The sequence below is a fragment of the Akebia trifoliata genome, chromosome 1 (assembly GCF_017979445.1).
Source record: "Akebia trifoliata isolate Shusen 1 chromosome 1, ASM1797944v1, whole genome shotgun sequence".
Taxonomy (NCBI): domain Eukaryota; kingdom Viridiplantae; phylum Streptophyta; class Magnoliopsida; order Ranunculales; family Lardizabalaceae; genus Akebia; species Akebia trifoliata.
In genome coordinates, this window is record NC_141375.1 from 9,568,919 (window position 1) to 9,588,220 (window position 19,302).

At 35.4% G+C, this 19,302-nt stretch overlaps 1 protein-coding gene across 2 annotated transcripts; it reads left to right on the plus strand.

Moving 5' to 3' along the window:
• Positions 1-3,724: 3,724 nt before the first annotated feature.
• Positions 3,725-19,054, plus strand: LOC147410665 (uncharacterized). Of its 2 annotated transcripts, none has more exons than XM_086438197.1 (6): positions 3,725-3,849; positions 5,155-5,435; positions 17,546-17,698; positions 18,043-18,131; positions 18,437-18,554; positions 18,671-19,054. In XM_086438197.1, exons 2-6 carry the CDS (start codon positions 5,189-5,191, stop codon positions 18,913-18,915), a joined length of 852 nt encoding a protein of 283 aa, XP_086294323.1. In that variant the 5' UTR covers positions 3,725-3,849; positions 5,155-5,188; the 3' UTR covers positions 18,916-19,054. The 2 variants fall into 2 exon arrangements, with proteins under 2 accessions (XP_086294323.1, XP_086294316.1); XM_086438190.1 differs by having other exon boundaries at positions 3,836-3,939.
• Positions 19,055-19,302: the final 248 nt, after the last annotated feature.

Sequence of the window (19,302 nt, forward strand, 5' to 3'; positions counted from 1 at the left end):
AAACTTAAACCAATTCCAATGCAACCCAACCTAAACCATTACCCAATCCTAAGCTCAACATGCATGAAAGCCCCTATCCAAGCCCAAAATCATACCCATGATCACAACCAATCATCCTAAAAATCAACGATCCTCAATGATACACCTTTCACTACACAACCCATCTCCCTAAATCCATTTACCCAATCACATCATCATTCTCAAAAAGTTAACCAACCCACACCCCATGTCATAACCTACCCTATCATTTCTTTTCAAACTCTCATCACAAGCAATCTTCACACCCCTTTTTCCTAATCAACTCACCTAACACATACCCCCATACTTCTTTTGTTATGTGTCACAATTTCTTCTACCCTCTTAATATATCAACAATTACCCCTCTTATATAACCATTCTTTTAATTAACACCCACACCCCCTAATCCCATCTAACACTCAACCCATATAGGTTAAAAAATCCAACCCATTTGGGTAAAAAGTAATCTATTTACATAATTTTTCATATATGCCCCTCCCCTAATATCAAATCTCATATACCTCACCCACAAGTCTTATGCCATTTTTCATCATTTTATACTTTCACCCCATCATACCCCTAAAAGTCACCTCAAAATCATATAAAATCCCCCTTTCCCTCTCTCTCTTACAAACTCCTAAAAGACTTGAACTCTCTATCAAGCCTCAACTTTCTCATCGCCCAACTCTCATATTTCTCAACTCTAAAATCCTCACCTCCCAACTCTCTCTCAATCTGTCCAAAACCTCTCTTAAATCCCTACTCAATTCTTTAAAGTCACCTCTTTCACAATCTTAACTTATATACTAAAATACTTTTCATTTTCATCCTCAAAATTCAAAAGTACAAAGTCAAAGAAACTCATACCTTGAAGACTAAGAAAAAAATTCAAAGAAGAAGAACAACAAAGTAGAGTGAGGACAAAAGAAGAAAAATAATTCATTCCCCTCTTTATTTTCCTTCCATCTTTCCCTCTTTTGCTTCTCCTCTCTCCTCTTTTATTTAATTCATAGAACAACTTTAAGATGTAGTGGATACCCTCCCTTACTTTAAATAAATTGGGCTTTGACTCGATCAAAAGGGTAGGGGTTGAAAATCGTTTTCAAAAATCTTTCTTAAAGAAACTCCTACACAATTTGCACAAATCACAAAACGCTTTGAGATTAAGGCTTTGGGCCATTTTCTTACGAATATGGGCCCTTGACCGATGAGTCCACAATTTTCAAAAATGTGTGCAAGGGCATGGATCATATAAAACCTTATTTCTTAATAAGAAAGCTCTCATTGGATAAGCGAAAATCGAAGTCCCTTGTAATCGATGGCACAGATCGGATTTTTTTTACTTTTCTTTTTATTCCCAAAAAATGACCAACTCCTAAGGTTACCACCTATGGTGGAGGGAATAGGGTGCCTAACACCTTACTTATTTCTTAAATTGAATCCCCTTACGTAGATCTTAGGTATACCAATTACTTTATCCATACGAAAGTCACTATGAACAAAAAAATGACTTTAAAAATTATTTTTCGGGTGTCCATTCACACCCATTTCTAATAAAGAATTGTGGCGACTCCAAATTCAAGTAGTAAAGATCTTCAGACTTGGAAATCTCATGTCTACAATGCCTTTTTAGATATTTAATATATTAATTATTTACTATTATAATGAAAAGGTAGAGTTTTAGAAATTGTTCGAAACCAAAATTTGGGTCCCACAAATGCCTCTATCTTTATACTTAAACGTAATATAATCAAGGTTATATTAGTCAAAAATAATAAAATTGCAATTGCTCAATTGTATAATCACATTGGTTAGTTTTCAAAATTACAAACATATCCTTCTTTGAAATACCATTGTCCAAATTAATTTTCTTAAATTATAAAATTTAAGAAAATTTATCTAGGGGTGTCAATGGGTACCCATTTATCCAGAACCGAAACTGAAAACATAGGTTTTGGATCCCATTTTAGTGGAATTGATTAAAATTGGGTCTTTTGATAACCGAACCATTAGGAACCGAAACCGATGGATATAATCCAACAAGTACCCACGGTTATTCGGTTCGAGCCGAATACCATTTATTCTCAAATAAGCATTTGATGATCAACCACTAAGAGAAGAAAGAAACCTTTCATCTTCTTCGTCGTCTTCTTTAGATGAATCAGAGCTTCAATTGGAATTTGATTGGTCTGCTAGTGATGATGAAGACCAGGTTGCTCTTAGGCTTCAATCTCAGTTGATGGTTACTCTTCTACCACCACAAGACTCAACTGTTGTTAAAACTTCATCATAAGGAGAAGGAAGGAGAGGAGAATATAGGTGTCGAGATAAAGGTTGCGAGGCGGAGAGAGCCATTACGAGTTGTTAGGATGTTGAAGACTTTTGGGTCAGGTCAACAGAGTGATGGAATCAGAGTTTTGACTTGGTTGGTTCAGTCGAATCTGGCACCATCGGCTAGTCTTGGTGATGGATTATGGGGTTTTGTAGAGCATTGAAATAGCGTTACTAGGCTCAGTCTCTGTGGATGCAGCTTTTTTGTGATTTTAGTTATTTTATTGTGTAATGAGTATTAGAAGTACCAAATAAGTGCTTTGATTGCCAAGAGTTTGAGGGCTTTTTTTATAGCTTCAATCCACAACCTCAACGTTACATTACAATATGTCAACCAACTAATCTATGGCTCAAAGTCCTTGAACTTGTAATCAGTAGCATGGGATTTTTGTTACAGGATGTAATTTTGTTCATCCACCCCTGAATAGTAGCCAAACTAAACTATCCCAATAAATTGATATTGATAGTTAGAAGAAAATTTTGCAAAAATGATTTTTAATCTACTTGTGAATCATGACTACTATTTAGATCTAGATGGATAGTTGGCTTTCCACCATCCTGGATTTCACAAATCCTTCATTGCATGGTGTTGTTTCAATTAGAGTCATGTGGATAGAACCAGAACCCATGGATAACCATGGGTTTTATTGGTTCCAGTTCCGGTTCCAAATAATTTAAAACTGGAATTAAAATCGATAAAATAAATAGTTTGCGGTTCTAAGTTGCTTAGGATTCGACCCAGAACCAACCCATTGACACCCCTATTACTATCCAAGTTTTTTTGTCGAAAATAATAAATGTACAATTCTACAATTCTGGTTAGTTTAGTTAATATTTTAAATTATAATTTACAGAAACACCCCTTACAAATCTATTAATTATGTTATCTTCAAAAACACCTTAATTGATATATTAAATTAAATTAGATAAAAGTCTTTGCACATCGAGGACCCCTTTGACAAAATTAGTTTTCTTAAATTATAAAAGTATCTTCTAAATTCTAAATTTTTTATTTGCAAAATCAAAATTATAAATTATAAGAAGTGCTTAAAATATAAATACAAAATTTTTTATGATCGAGTATGAAATTTTAATAATAAATCCCTACTCTGCAGCAAGATACACCACCGACACTATACATCATTTGGCCAATGTACTTTCTACAGAGTGCTGATATTCTTATTAGAAAGTCCTCACTCGGTATATGCTCGGCTGACGTGTTATGGACACGAAATCATAGATCTGTTCTCTCGGGATACAAAACGTTTTATGAGGATTTGCATTAATTGCAGATGCTTTTCAGTTTTCACTATTCTGTACACACATCGACGTCAGGCATGTTGGCAAATTGATTTTAAATATCCGTATTCGTTTTCATTAGTTGACCTCCACAAAATAAATTTTCTACCAGGAAGTTGGACTGTTGGAGTCAAATATGGCGGCTTCTCCCACTCTTTTATAACTTACCCATGCTCCCTTCACTTCTGCACATCTTGTAAGGTAAAATTCCATCTTGGGTATCTTTAAATTACAACTTCTTCGTTTTCTGGGTTCTTGAGCATATGTTATTGAGATTCTACTCTGCTTGAGGTAGTAGAATTAGAAGTTTTTTTTTTTTTTTACAGGTTGTTTCTTCTTTGCAGATTGCTTATATTTAGAACGAAAATTTCTAGCAAAATTTTAATAAGCATTTTAATTTTAATTAAACAAATTGGGGACAGAAAAAACATGCAGGGTTTAGCAAATTGTGATCTGTTCAAATGTATATGTTTTAATTCTTGTTCTTCTATGTGCTACTATTATTTCTGACGGTCTTAATGTGTGAGATAATGCTAAATGAAATTTGTGATTTACTTGAACCAAGTAAGAACTATTAGGTTATGGGTTCTTGAGTTTGTTATTGAGATTGTTCTCTTCTTGATGGGATGATATATATATATATATATATATATATATGGGAGCGGTTCGGCAGCCCTAAAGTTTGCCAAGTTTGGTGCCAAACATTTTTTGTAAATCACTTTTGATGGGGTTAGAAGTTTTTGAATAGGCTGATTTTTGATGAGGATGATCTCTACGATGAAGAGATCATCCTCACAAAAAATCAGCTCATTTTGAAACTTCTAACCCTAGTTTACAAGTTGAAGAATCGTGAACCGTCCAATTTTTGTAAATCACTTTTGATGGGGTTAGAAGTTTTGGAATTGACTGATTTTTGGTGAGGATGATCTCCTCATCATAGAGATCATCTTCACAAAAAATCAGGTCATTCCAAAGCTTCTAACCCATATTTTGAAAAATGTTTGGCACCAAACTTGGCAAACTTTAGGGCTGCTGAACCGTCCCCTATATATATATATATATATATATATATCTGGGAAGCGTTTAGAGGCCCTAAAGAGAGCCAAACATTGTACCAAACATTTTTCAAAATAGGAGTTGGAAGTTTTGGAATGGGGAAGAGATCATCCTCATAAAAAATCAGCTCATTCCGAAACTTCTAACCCTAATTTACAAGTTGAAGAATCGTGGACTGTCCGATTTTTGTAAACCAGTTTTGATGGGGTTCGAAGTTTTGGAATGGACTGATTTTTGGTGAGGATGATCTCCTTATCATAGAGACCATCCTCACTAAAAATCAGCCAATTCCGAAACTTTTTAACCCATATATTGAAAAAACGTTTGGCACAATGTTTGACTCTCTTTACGGCCTCCAAACGCCACCTTATATATATATATAAGATTTGGTTTTCAATTGCAGTTTTATCGGAAATTAATTGAATGAATTTTGTTCTCTATTCTTTGCAGATTGCTTCTTTAATGTGTACCAAAAAAATTTAGTATGCCCAGATGTGGCTTTAAGGCTTATAATATTGGGTTCAGCCTATGCCGCGATATGTATCATCTAACAGACAGTAGCACGGATTGCCCAGCAATTGACAGTGTTGATGAGGCCCTCAGCACACATGAATCTACTACGAGCACTGGACTTCACATCAATCACTATAATCAGGAACACAGCACAGATGGTCTATCAGCAACAACCGAAATTGGCCTTCGCCACAATATTGACGAGCACAACACGGATGGTATGAATTTTTATTTATTTATGTAGAGATTTTATTCTAAAACTTGCCAGTTCACCAGAAACTCAATACATTATACTTTACTTTGAACCCATATATATTCTGATTGTTACTTTTATGAGTTATGTATGTTTCCCCTATATTTGATGCTCTTCATCAAAATATAAGAAATAAATATATTTCTAAATAATAAAATATTTGTGAGATTTATAACATACAAAATCTTTATCTACATATTTATAAATCTATAATTTACCAAGATCAAGAATCATTCATATATCTCAAGAAACTTGTTCATGTTCCTAAATATCAAAAGTTTAGGGTACTTACCTTGTACCATAAGTTAAATTGATGACCTAAGATATAGTTGGAGATGTACCTTTCGTAATCCACGTGCCAATGATCCGATGTGTGCAAATCCCCAAGTCCTGAACCTTGATCCACATGTTCTTTAATTTTCCAGACTCACCTTCTCTCTCCTCTCTATGTTGAATCGGCTAGGGTTCTAGTGATTGATGGAAATCACCTCAATTCAAGACCCAATCTCTTCTCACGTTTTATGTGTATGCCTTATTCTATTATTGGATGCCGATCCACTTAAATAGATGGAAATAGAGGGCCTAGAAATCCTCTTTTAGTAGGATTTCTATTTATCAAGATTTCCTATTAAACCTAAAGAGTATTTCTGATTCTAATTTAATTGGGATTTATCCTTATTTATTGACGTCTCTACAATATAGAATCCTTGTGCAAATCAAAAACCTAAGCGTGTAGGTCAGTTGGGCCACACGATTATTAGGTTCTAACAATATTAAATTTTGTTCTATGCATAAATATTCATAATACATGTTTTTTTGACCAGCCTAATGACTCGTAAGTCATGAAATTGACTTCATAGAAATATGACTTGATTTTATTTTTTGTCATCTAAATTTTCAAGGATTTTTCTCGCACCAAACAGCATTTTAGACTTATCATCAAACATTAGGTTTCCTATTTCATTTCCATCGTTAGATTGATGGAGCGCCTCGCACCTTATTTGAGGCCAATATTTTTCAATTTCAAATAGAGTTCACTTCTTTACACACCAAAGTTGCCCTTGTCCCATTCTTTTTCATATTTTGCTAACAATTTGGTTAGGTTGACGTAGTCAAGCTGCCACCCTTACCGAGGCTTATGGGTCCTGTTCGGGTGCCAACTATTAGGCCAACACTTTTTTTTTTTTGTTTTAAATTACATATGAGTTAGAAGTTTCAGAATGGACTAATTTTTTGTGAGGATGATCTCTATGATGAGGAGATCAACCTCATAAAAAAATAGCCCATTTAGAAACTTCTAACCCCATCAAAAGTGGTTTACAAAGAAATAGACGGTCCACGATTCTTCAACTTATTAATTGGGACTAGAAGTTTTTGAATGTGATGATTTTTGGTGAGGATAATCTCACCAAAAATAGCTCATTCCAAAATGTCTAACCCATATGAGACAAAATGTGTAGTTGGCCCCCAGACATGATTCTTCAATTGGTAAATTGGAGTTAGAACTTTTAGAATGGGTATATTTTTTTTGTGAGGATGATCTCCTCATTCTCAAAAAAAATCAACCCATTTCTAAACTTCTAGGCATATAAGACAAAACACTTTTGCTATGATATTTGTTATTGGCTCTTGAACCCGACCCCTGCTCCCAACACACACACACACACACACACACACACACACACACATATAGCGTTCGGCAGCCAATGTTGAGAGCCAAAATTTGTCCTATATAGGTTAACAATTTCAGTTTAAGTTGATTTTTTGTAAGCATGATCTATATGGCGAGGAGATCATCCTCAGGAAAAAAGCCCAATCTAAAACTTCTAACCCCATCAAAAGTGGTTTACAAGTTAACGGTCTAGAATTCTAAACTTGATGGGGGTTAGACGTTTCATATTGAGCTGATTTTTGTGACCATGGTCTCCTCACAATAGAGATCATGCTCACAAAAAATCACCCCATTCCAAAATTTTTAACCCATACAGGACAAAGGCGTTGGCTCCTTAACGTTGGTAACCAACGGGACCCCATATATATATATATATATATATATGGACAACGTTCCGTAGACAACGTTTTGTCCTATAAGGCAGAAAAGTTTTGGAATGAGCTGATTTTTTGTGAGGATGATCTTATTTTCCCCACAAAAAAATCAGTCAATTCTAAAACTTCTTACCCTATGAAAAGTGGTTACAGACTAACGGTACAAATGAACGGTCATTGATTCTTCAACTTCTAAAATGGGGCTAAAAATTTCAAAATGGGCTGAGTTTTTGTCAGGATGATCCCCTTACCATAAAGATCATCCTCATAAAAAAAAAGCCCATTCTGAAACTTTTAGCCCATATAGGACAATACACGTTGTCTAGAACGTTGATTAGAATGTTGTCTACGGAACTATTTGGCCAACGAGTTTGTCCTATATGAGTAAGAAGTTTTGGAATGGGCTGATTTTTTGTGAGGATGATTTCCTCAACGTAGGAGATCATCCTCACAAAAAATCTGCCCATTTTGAAACTTTTAACCCCATGTTTACAAGTTGAAGAATCATAGACTGTCCATTTTTTGTAAACTCTTTTGATGGAGTTAGAAGTTTTTGGATTGGGCTGTTTTTTGTGAGGATGATCTCTTTGCCATAGAGGTCATCCTTACAAAACATCAACTCATTTTGAAACTTCTACCACATTGATCGAGATCTATATGGATGCCTTGTTGGTCCGAATGAAAATTCAACCCTCTTGTTTGTGGTCTAGATTAGGTTTGAAAAAAAAAATATATTTTTAGCCAGATTTTGAGTTTGAAAAACAACGGCCACTGAACTCCTAGATTTAAAAATTAAATCCAATGGTGAAAAGATCTCTTTTTTCAATTTTGATTTTTTGAGAGTTAATAAGATTTTATGCTCTATATACATGTAGCAGCATATAATCTCATATATATATAGGGAAATGTTCAACACCCTAAGCTTTACCCTACACTTTAACAAACGTGTTTTGTCCTACATGGGTTAGAAGTTTTGGAATGGGCTGATTTTTGGTGAGGAGGATCTCTATGATTAGAAGATCATCCTCACCAAAAATCAGCCTATTCCGAAATTTTTAGCCCCATGTTTACAAGTTGAAAAATCGTGGACCGTCCATTTTTTGTAAACCATTTTTGATAGGGTTAGAAGTTTTGGAATGGGCTGAGTTTTTGGTGAGGATGATCTCCTCACCATAGAGATCATCCTCACCAAAAATCAGCCTATTCCAAAACTTCTAACCCATGTAGGACAAAACACGTTTGTTAAAGTGTAGGGTAAAGCTTAGGGAGGCGAACGGGACCCATATATATATATGGGTCGAGTTCAAGAGACAAAATTCTAGACAGCTTTTTGTCCTATATGGGCAAAAAATTTCAAAATGGCCTGATGCTTTGTGAGAATGATCTCTATGGCGAGGAAATCATCCTCACAAAAAAATCAGCCCATTCTGAAATTTCTAACCCTAGTTTATAAGTGAAGAATCGTGGATTGTCAATTTTATACCGTTACTTTGTAACCACTTTTCATGGGGTTAGAAGTTTTGGAATGGGCTGATTTTTTGTGCGGTTGATCTATTGAACATAGAGATCATTCTCACAAAACATCAGCCCATTCCGAAACTTTTTAACTATATAAGATAAAACTTTGTCTACATAACACTACCCTATATCTAGGTAGCATTCAATAAACAACGTTGAGAGACAACGGTTGTCCTATATAGCTTAAAAGTTTTGGATTACACTGATTTCTTGCGAGGATGATCTCTATGGCGAGGAGTTCATCCTTAAAAAAAATCACCCCAATTTGAAATTTCTAGCCTCACCAAAAGTAGTTTAGAATTGTGTATCATCGAGTTTTTACTGTTAATTTGTGAATCACTTTTGATGGGTTATAAGTTTCAGAGTGGGCTGGCCTTTTGTGAGGATGATCTCCTCATCATATAGTCCTCACAAAAAATCAGCCCATTCTGAAACTTCTGACCCATAATAGGACAAATGTTGTCTCCCAACATTGTCTAACGAAGGGGATATATATATATATATATATATAGGGTCCTGTTCAGCACCAAACATTTTGGCAAACATTTTGCCCAACCATTTTTGTCCTACATGGGTTAGAAGTTTTGGAATGGGCTGATTTTTGGTGAGGATGATCTCAATGGTGAGATCATCCTCACCAAAAATTAGCCCATTCCAAAACTTCTAGCCTCATGTTTACAAGTAGAAAAATCGTGGACCGTCCATTTTTTGTAAACCATTTTTGATGGGATTAGAAGTTTTGGAATGGGCTGATTTTTGGTGATGATGATCTCCTCACTGTAGAGGTCATCCTCACCAAAAATCAGCCAATTCCAAAACTTTTAACCCATGTATGACAAAAATGGTTGGGCAAAATGTTTGGAGCCGAACATTTCCCATATATATAATCCCAACCCTTTAACCACAAAATCCAATAATGGCAATTTATGAGTATCTTGATAACACAAATCTTAGAGATACTTATCCCGAGAATAAATCTCAACCATTTGATATTGTATTTAGAAGGTGGGGATTATATATTTTTTTCATGAGTCAGTCTTTGGAGTCGAGGGATCCTAATATATATATATATATATATATGGGAAATGTTCAGCACCAAACATTTTGGCAAAACATTTTTCAAAACATTGGTTAGAAGTTTTGGAATGGGCTGATTTTTGGTGAGGATGATCTCTACGGTGAGGAGATCATCATCACCAAAAATCAGCCCATTCCAAAACTTCTAACCCCATCAAAAATGGTTTACAAAAAATGGACGGTCCACAATTTTTCAACTTGTAAACATGGGGCTAGAAGTTTTGGAATGGGCTGATTTTTGGTGAGGATGATCTCCTCACCGTAGAGATCATCCTCACCAAAAATCAACCCATTCCAAAACTTTTAACCCACCCATGTAAGAAAAAAATGGTTGGCTAAAATGTTGGCCAAAATGTTTGGTGCTGAAGGGGACCCTATATATATACTTCTAACCCATGTAAGACAAAAATGGTTGGGCAAATTGTTGGGTAAATGGTTTGGTGCTGAACGGGACCCACCCCATATATATATATAGGTCCCCTTCAACGCCAAACATTTTGGCCAACATTTTAGCCAACCATTTTTGTCCTACATGGGTGGGTTAAAAGTTTTGGAATGGGTTGATTTTGGTGAGGAGATCATCCTCACCAAAAATCAGCCCATTCCAAAACTTCTAACTCCATGTTTACAAGTTGAAAAATCGTGGACTGTCCATTTTTTGTAAGACATTTGTGATGGGGTTAGAAGTTTTGGAATGGGCTGATTTTTGGTGAGGATGATCTCCTCACCATAGAGATCATCCTCACCAAAAATCAGCCCATTCCAAAACTTCTAACCCATGTAAGACAAAAATGGTTGGGTGCTGAACATTTCCCATGTGGGGTAGCATTCTTTTGACAATCCTAGACAATATTCTAGACAAAGTATTTTGTCTTATATGAGCTAAAATTTTGGAATGGGCTGATTTTTTGTGATGATGATCTCTATGGTGAGAAAATCCTCACAAAAAATCAGTCAATTCTAAAAATTTTAACCCTAATTTATAAGTTGAAGAATTGTGAATCATCAATTTTTTACCTTTAGTTTGTAATCACTTTTCCTTGGGTTAGAAGTTTCAGAATTTGTTGATTTTTTGTGAGGATGATTTACTCACTATAGAGATCATCCTTACTAAAAATCACCCCATTCCAAAACTTTTTAGCCATATAAGACAAAACTTTGTCTAGAATGTTGCCTAGAATTTTTTCAAAATAACACGACCCATATATATATATGGGTCGAACGGCTCACACACATACACACACACACATATATGTATATAGGGTGGCGTTCGAAGGCCCTAAAGAGAGCCAAACATTGTGCCAAACATTTTTCAAAACATGGGTTAGAAGTTTTGGAATGGGCTGATTTTTTGTGAGGATGATCTCTATGATGAGGAGATCATCCTCACCAAAAACCAGCCCATTCTAAAACTTCTAACCGTATCAAAAATGATTTACAAAAATCGGACAGTCCACGATTCTTCAACTTATAAACTACGGTTAGAAGTTTCGGAATAAGCTGATTTTTGGTCAGGATGATCTCTACATCATAGAGATCATTCTCACAAAAAATCAGCCCATCCCGAAACTTCTAACCCATATTTTGAAAAATGTTTGGCTCTCTTTAGGGCCTCCGAACACTCCCCATATATATATATAGGGTCCTGTTCAGCACCAAACATTTTGGCCAACATTTTAGCCAACCATTTTTGTCCTACATGGGTTAGAAGTTTTGGAATGGGCTGATTTTTGGTGATGATGATCTCCTCACCGTAGAGATCATCCTCACCAAAAATCAGCCAATTCCAAAACTTCTAACCCATGTTTTGAAAAATGTTTTGCCAAAATGTTTGGTGCTGAGCATTTCCCATATATATATATATATATATATGTGTGTGTGTGTGTGTGTGTGTGTGCGCGCGCGCGTGCGCGTGTGTGAGCCGTTCGACATCAGGATTTTTACCTGACATTTCACCTTACTCGTCACAGACATCGAATTGAGCACAATCCAATGGTCAAAATGGTGTCCCATATTAAAACCACGTGAAAAGGTAAAATTTTAAAAAATTGTAGATATCTCCCTGCCCAACATAAAAAACCCGATTTAGTTTTACTACCCCCCTTCTCTCTAATCCCTCTTCTTCTTCAATGAGACTCCAACCTGTGTATGTGTGTGTGTGTTGTTTGCAAGCATTCAAAGCTCTGCATTAATGGAGGTCTTAATGGAGGAATGACTGCTTGCATCGCCATCATGATTGATGGAATCGTTAATGGTGGACCTCAATGGAGGTATGGCTGCAACTACATCATGATTGATGCATTAGAAGTTCTCGATTAATGGCGGACTTCATTAACAATATGATTAAAATTTTCGATTGAGTTGATATTTTGTGAGGATGATCTTCTCACCTTAGAGATCATCTTTACAAAAAATAGTCCATTATGAAATTTTTAGCCCATTGTAGACACCCCATTTTCGCACTCGCCTGATTAATCAACTCGTCAACCCGATTGCAACGGTTCCCAATGATGGATGTTTATTCCAATGCTCTATTTGGTTATCAGATGTGTTTCAGAAATTCAGATGAGGTATCTCAAACTAACAAAACTGTAGAAACCACGCTACGCTAGGAAAATATAATTCCAAAAACATAAAAATCATCATCTTGCAGACAAAAAGAAGTTTTACGATAAAAATCACTAAAAAATGACCAAATTAACAAAATACCACTAACCTCAAAACATCCCCTAGAGCTTACATTACGCTTAGAAAAATCATTTCAAACACATAAAACAACAAATCAAAACCAAATAAACCATTTCGCCAATTTTCACAAAATTCGACAAAATTACGAAAATGCACCTCATAAAGTTCACGATCATTTCGCATAAAAAATTTCATAAATGACAAAAACCAATATTTCATTGAATTCCTTACAAAAAATCGATTCCAAAACATCCTGGAACATTAAAAAACGACTTAAAATGCAAAAAGTCCTTTCCGAGGGCAAAACGATAATTTTATAATTTTAATAATTAAAAATTCTGAAATTAATAACTAAAACATTAATTAATGTAAAGTGAAATCCTAATTAAAATTAAAGTCAATTAAGTAAGACTTAAGTCAAAATCAATCAAGTAAGACTTAAGTCAAAAATTAAAGTCAATCTCATAAGACTTAAGTCAAAATCCTAATCAATCTAATAAGACTAAAGTCACACCTTAACCCTAATAGAATTCTAATTAAACTCTAAAACTACCTAATAGAATTCTAATTAAATTATAAAACTATCTAATGTAATTCTAATTAAATACTAACTCTATTTAAAATAATTCTAATTAAACAATATTTCTCTAAAAGAATTATAATTAAACACTAACTTTGTCTAAAAAGCTCTTAAAAAAATCTATATAGAAGGGTCCCTACAACCTATTTTCGTATCCAAGAGAAAATCCTAGAAAAAGTAGGTTAAGGAGGCTCCCCAACCTTCCCAAAACCCTAATTTTGAAGTTCTAACCCCTTACCTATCATCCAAACCCCAACTTTTACTTAAAAAACACCCAGAAACCCTTCTAAAACACCCAAAAATCCATCAAAAAAATAAAAAAACACTCAGATCTAGGAATAAGATACTTCATCTTAGAAGATCAGAAGCGGATCCAGTGACGGAAACGAAGCAAGGAATCTCTCCGCCAATTCTGAGGGAACCATTGTTGCGATTATCAAGGTAAATTTTATTTTATTTATTTATTTTAGGTTTTTTAGCAATGTAATCTTCTTCAGGGAATAGTAGAGATCGGCGTTTGCCGGGCGGGGTTGGTGCCTAACACCTTCCAACCCCGTAATGTGATCCCCGGACCCGTATTTTCTTTCGTAGATTAGTGTTATTTGCCTTTTAGAGTCAATGTTCGATTCTTAGACTGTAATAACTAGGTGGCGACTCCCAAACCTCAAAAATCAAAAGCGGATCCGCGCACCCCGTGGATCGAGGGCGCTTTCACCCATATAAAATAAAATACTTTGGTTACGTTATTGGCTATCGAACCGGACTTACATATATCTCATCGAAGGCTTTGAAATCTAACCACTGAATGTCCAAGTTTAAAATTTGAACTCAAAGGTGAACAACTATCTTTTTTATTATTCTTTTTAAGACTCACATCCCTACACCATCAGATTATTTTTTTTTGGATGCCACATGGAGTTGTGGTTCTTTTCCTAGAAGTTTATGACGTCACTTATAGGAATTATCTAACCATAAATAACATAACATTATAGGTTTCCTAGGGATTTGTATGTGTTTCATAGCAATTAGTTTTACTAGGGAATCCCCAAGGAATATCCTCTTATCTTATAAATTTGTTTGGCTGAGAGCCTCAAACCCTGTTGAGGCTAATATTTTCCTTGGTTGTATTTTCATTTTCCATAGGTTTTCTTTTTTTAGTTCTGTCAATTAGGCATAATAGTCAACTCAGACCTGAACACAAACTAAAGTCAACCATAAAAATGGACCCTATACCCGAACTGAACCTAATCAAGCCTGGGTTTTAAAAAGTAATCAAAAGTGCCCTTCCCCCACCCTTACAACTCTATCTGAAGAAGAAGAAAAATATGACGAGGAAGAATAATGGACCAGCATAAAAAACTTCTTGTGTAAATGTCTTGTATTTTGTTGGAGGTACGCTGAGTTGCGGAAGTGCAGGGGGCAGCATCCTCAAACACGTTTTAACAACTCCTGATTTGATAAATATTGATCTTTAGGGCTGTAAAACTTAAAAGAAAATAGTAATTATTCTTGATCTGATCCATGGATGTAGGCACACTGTCGAACCATGTAAATCTTTGTGTTTTGTGTGATTTTTTGTCCCTCTTTTTTATTTATTTTTTCCCCAAAAAACATGATAAGAAGCCACGAGGATGTAGATCACAAAATTTTAAGAACTTGCTAAAGAAATTAAAAAAAGATAGATTCTCACTGTTACATTCTAATTTTAACTTTGGGAGTTCAGTGCCCACCCATTTTAAAAAGTTTTGATCATACTTGTAAACACTCCAATTTTTCTAAAATCAGCCCAAGAGCTCCCAAAACCCTGCAAGGTAGGGCTTGGCTCAAAGAATCCATCAAGAGTCCAAGAAAGGCCCCTTTTCAAGGAGGCCCATCTCAAAAAAACCCTACCCCTCTAATCCTCCATTTGCCAAGAAACCAAGGTGAGTTGCTCTCTTTACCATTGCATTAGTTCATCTTTAATTTTGCTTCCTTTGTTTTCTTGTAATTTTGCAAGTCCTCAAAGGTTGACCCTTAGCTCTCTCAAGAGTTAATTAACTCTCCAATCTTACTTTGTTGAGACTCAAAGTAAGGTAATTGACCCATAAGACCCTCCTCTCTTAGATAATTCTAGGCCATGCACCTTGTGTTTCATTGTAGTTTGGCCAAGTTTATATGGTGTGGACATCCTTGCTCTTCAAAAAGGATTTTCTAGAACTTAAAGTGAAATTACCCTCTTGGCCTCAATTTGGTGAGAGACACGAGAGAGTAATTGACCCTTAAGACCCCCTTGAGTGGGTAATTACTTGCCATTGTCAAAGTTATTGTCTTTCAAGGGAAAAAAACTCTCCCAAAGAATAATAAAAAAAAGAAAGATAGAGACTCACTTTCCCAAAATTCTGTTAATTTCTCTTCGTGAGACCTCCCTAATTCCCAGAATTCTATTCAAATACCCTTTCAAGCACTCTTGAGGCCTAAATTTGGAGATCTAAGAAGGATAAGAAAAATAATAAGTAGGGGAAGACAAAGACCAAGGTAGGATTGTTATTTCATTTTAGTTTTTTACTTTACTTGCATTCCCCCAATCCCTCTTCTACCTCCCCCACTTTGTCATCTTTTATATTTAGTTCCTAACTCATCTCAATCATTTAGTATAAGTATTCTTAATGACAAGATAAGGGTTGAGAGTGTACTCCCTTCATGGGATGATCCTCACTATCTCTAAGTATCCATAATAATCATCTTGAATGCTTTTTCATGCACCATGTAGTATAGTCATCTTAATCATGTAGAATGAGCATTCTTAATGGTAAGAAAAAAGAGTATACTCCCCAACTGGAATGATCCTCACATCTTTAAGTCCATGGTAAGATTCTTGGCAGCCTTTGCATGTGTTATATAGTATAGCCATCTTAATATTCATAAAGTGTAAGCATTCCTAATGGCAAACTAGGGTTGAGGAGTATATCTTTATGGGATGATCCCTCACATTTGTAAGTCCGTAATAAAAAAAAGGGGTAAAGGTTGTAGAAGAGGAAATCCCTATCCATGAAGTATTTATCAACATGGACCTTCAAAAATAGGCCCTATATTGGGCACATTCCCACTACACACACACCGCCATTAAAAGTGCTAGAGTCCAATGAGCGCCGTCCTTATGGACAGCCAAGCAAACAAAAAAGGCCCAACTAGTGGGAGCATCTCATTTACATCCCATCCATTTCGAAGCTCATGCATTCACATATATCTTTTTTTTTTTTTTTTTTTTTTTTTGTGTGTGGGGGGGGGGGGGGGGGGAAGGGGGGCTAAATTCATGCATTCATATATATCAACATCCTACTAACTCCAAAAATCTTCAAAAATAAAAATAAAAATAGTACAAGTCGTCACATATGGTCAATACCTTGGTGACCACCAACTTGGTGGATAAGATGGGGTTCTTGACACCTTCCCGGTCTTACAACCAAACCTCCTTACCCAACCTCTTGGGTGGACCAGTTTTGACTCACTAAATTTGTCAAAGATAAATTTATAAAATCTGTTTTAGGTGGCCATTCACACCTTAGACTCTTCGAATGGTGACGATTCCCAAACTCATGTTGTATTAAGGTTTAGGACCACTAAACCTTACATGTCTACAATGCCAATTTTAATTTTTAATTTTTAATATTTTAATCTGATTGAAGCCAGTAAACTAGAGGGCTATGGGTTGTTTGGTCAAATGGCAATCCATTTGGGTCTAAAACAGAGCTCTTGTTCTTGAAACCTTATCACACTAATGGCTAGCCTAACAGTTAGGACTCTTGTCCTTGAAATCGTACAAGTTTTTACTTAGAAATTAAAATATTTATTTAAATTCATTCGCAACCGAACATAACCCAATCAAAAAAAAGGAAAAGAAATTTTGGTTTAGGTTCTGTTCGAGCCACCTGAATGTACACTCGTGCCATGTGATCACACACGAATCCATGACCACATATATCCATTTTGGTTGTGAAAGAAATGTAGCATTGGCCATGGTAGTTGTTATCTTTATTTAATTACAAGTGAAAGATTTATGCTTTTTGATAATGAATTTAGTTAATCAAAGCTGATTCTATTGGCCGTGGTAGTTATTAATTCATTCACAGTGAATACAAGAATTCCATTTGAAAAACAGACTCATGAGTTTTCAATGCCATTTGCAGCCGATACTCTGGTAGTGATAGAAGCATATGGTAATGAACAACATATTGGAAGGTATGTTCATAATGATAGGTGTGACACAAACTTCGATAAGGTTGAAAAATGGTTGACGGCAACACTGGAAGGTCTTCATATTGGTGAGAAAATTGATCATGGTAAGAATGACAAATTCCCGAAGAATGCTAGCCTCTCCAATGAGTTGACGCTGTCCATTAACATGGCTGTTGGGATGGTAGGGATTCCCAAAACAAAACGTATTAATAAGAAAAAAGTGTTTTAATCTATAGGAGATTAATGGAACTAATCTCGAGGAAATCTTTGTTTTTCCTCAAATCCTAACAGTCATATTGATGGAGGGTTGAGGCTAGAAAAGTCCTAAAATTCTCTTTTATGTTGTTTGCACTAGTTCAAACATGAATAATCATGTTTGTGCATTCTTCTTTATTGTTTCCATAATTTGTTTAGTTTGTTAATTAGACTATATTGCATTTTGTTAAAGATACTGGCTCTGTATGGGCCCATGGTCATGCCACGTCAGCTACAGAATATACATCTGCTGGAGAATCACATGCCTCATATACTAAAAAGGTGAAATTACTGAAATAGCTATTTAAGTAAGATAAATTTCTGTGGAAGTGTTTTGGGTTAGAATTGTTGTTACATTTGATTCTTTATTAATTGTTTTGGTTTTTTTACTTAATTATTTATTAATGACGTCTGGTCTCCAAAGCTAAATCTCATTCTTAATTTGTAGATTCTTCTTTACTTGTTCACCAGTTTCTCTTTAGTTTATGGGACAGGAGATAAAAGATTAAAGACTTGGTCTAAACTGAAGCTCTATTGATTATTGTTATATGTTTGGGTTTTTGTGCTCACAGAAAGTGGTGTTACAGGTGTCTTGTCAGGATGATAAAACCAAGAAGAAAGTCATGACAAAAGTGGTGCTACGGGTGTCTTGTCAGGATGATAAAACTAAGCAGAAAGTTATGAAAAAAATGTCTGGAATTTATGGTAACTGCGAGTTCTTTCCCTTCTAATTTCTTTCTCCACTTAATTAAGGATGTGGGAGTTCTATAAGAAAGAAAGAGAATAACACAATTTAACTGTTTTTTATTTGTAATGTGCAGGGGTTGAGTCCATTTCCATGGACATGAAAGAATATAAATTAACAATGATTGGCGACTTTGATCCTCTCAATGTTATGGTCAAAGTGCGAACAGTCTCGCATGCAGAATTCCTCTCTATCGGACCACAAAAAATGCCTGAAAGGAATAATCAAAGTGAGGAAGATGATCCTACCAAGCTAAAAGCAGAGCTTATTAAGGCATATGGGGCAGAAGAAGGGCATCCAAATAGATGTGTCATCTGTTAATTATCTTTACTATTTCAATGGGAGAATGAACAGTAGAAGTGGTTCAACACCAAATTTTGAATCCCACCAATGCGCCCACTTTTACATTTAAACTTAATATAATCAAGGTCTCTTGATATTAAAAAAAAAATCAAGAAAATTGTAGCCTGCGGCTTAAGAAATTCGGGGCGAATTTTAAAATTACAAAAACATCTTTTTTACTGTGTAATATTCAAAAAAACCTTTAATGAATGTTTTAAATTGCATATAAACCCTTTGGATTCATTTGCATTTGCAAGTGCCACCTTCACAGAGAAGGTTAAGCAAGGGCGGAGCCGGATTTCTGTCTATTTTGTGTATGGGTGGGATACGCTTGGAACAGTGGCAGTTGATTGTCTATTCCACCGT

What these genes read in the sequence shown, in the direction of transcription:
- LOC147410665 (XM_086438197.1), top strand. Translation starts at nt 5,189, where the DNA reads ATGCCCAGATGTGGCTTTAAGGCTTATAATATTGGGTTCAGCCTATGC. An exon ending in TGACGAGCACAACACGGATG is followed by an intron (nt 5,436 to 17,545) that starts GTATGAATTTTT and finishes TGCCATTTGCAG; the next exon opens with CCGATACTCTGGTAGTGATA. An exon ending in TGGTGAGAAAATTGATCATG is followed by an intron (nt 17,699 to 18,042) that starts GTAAGAATGACA and finishes ATTTTGTTAAAG; the next exon opens with ATACTGGCTCTGTATGGGCC.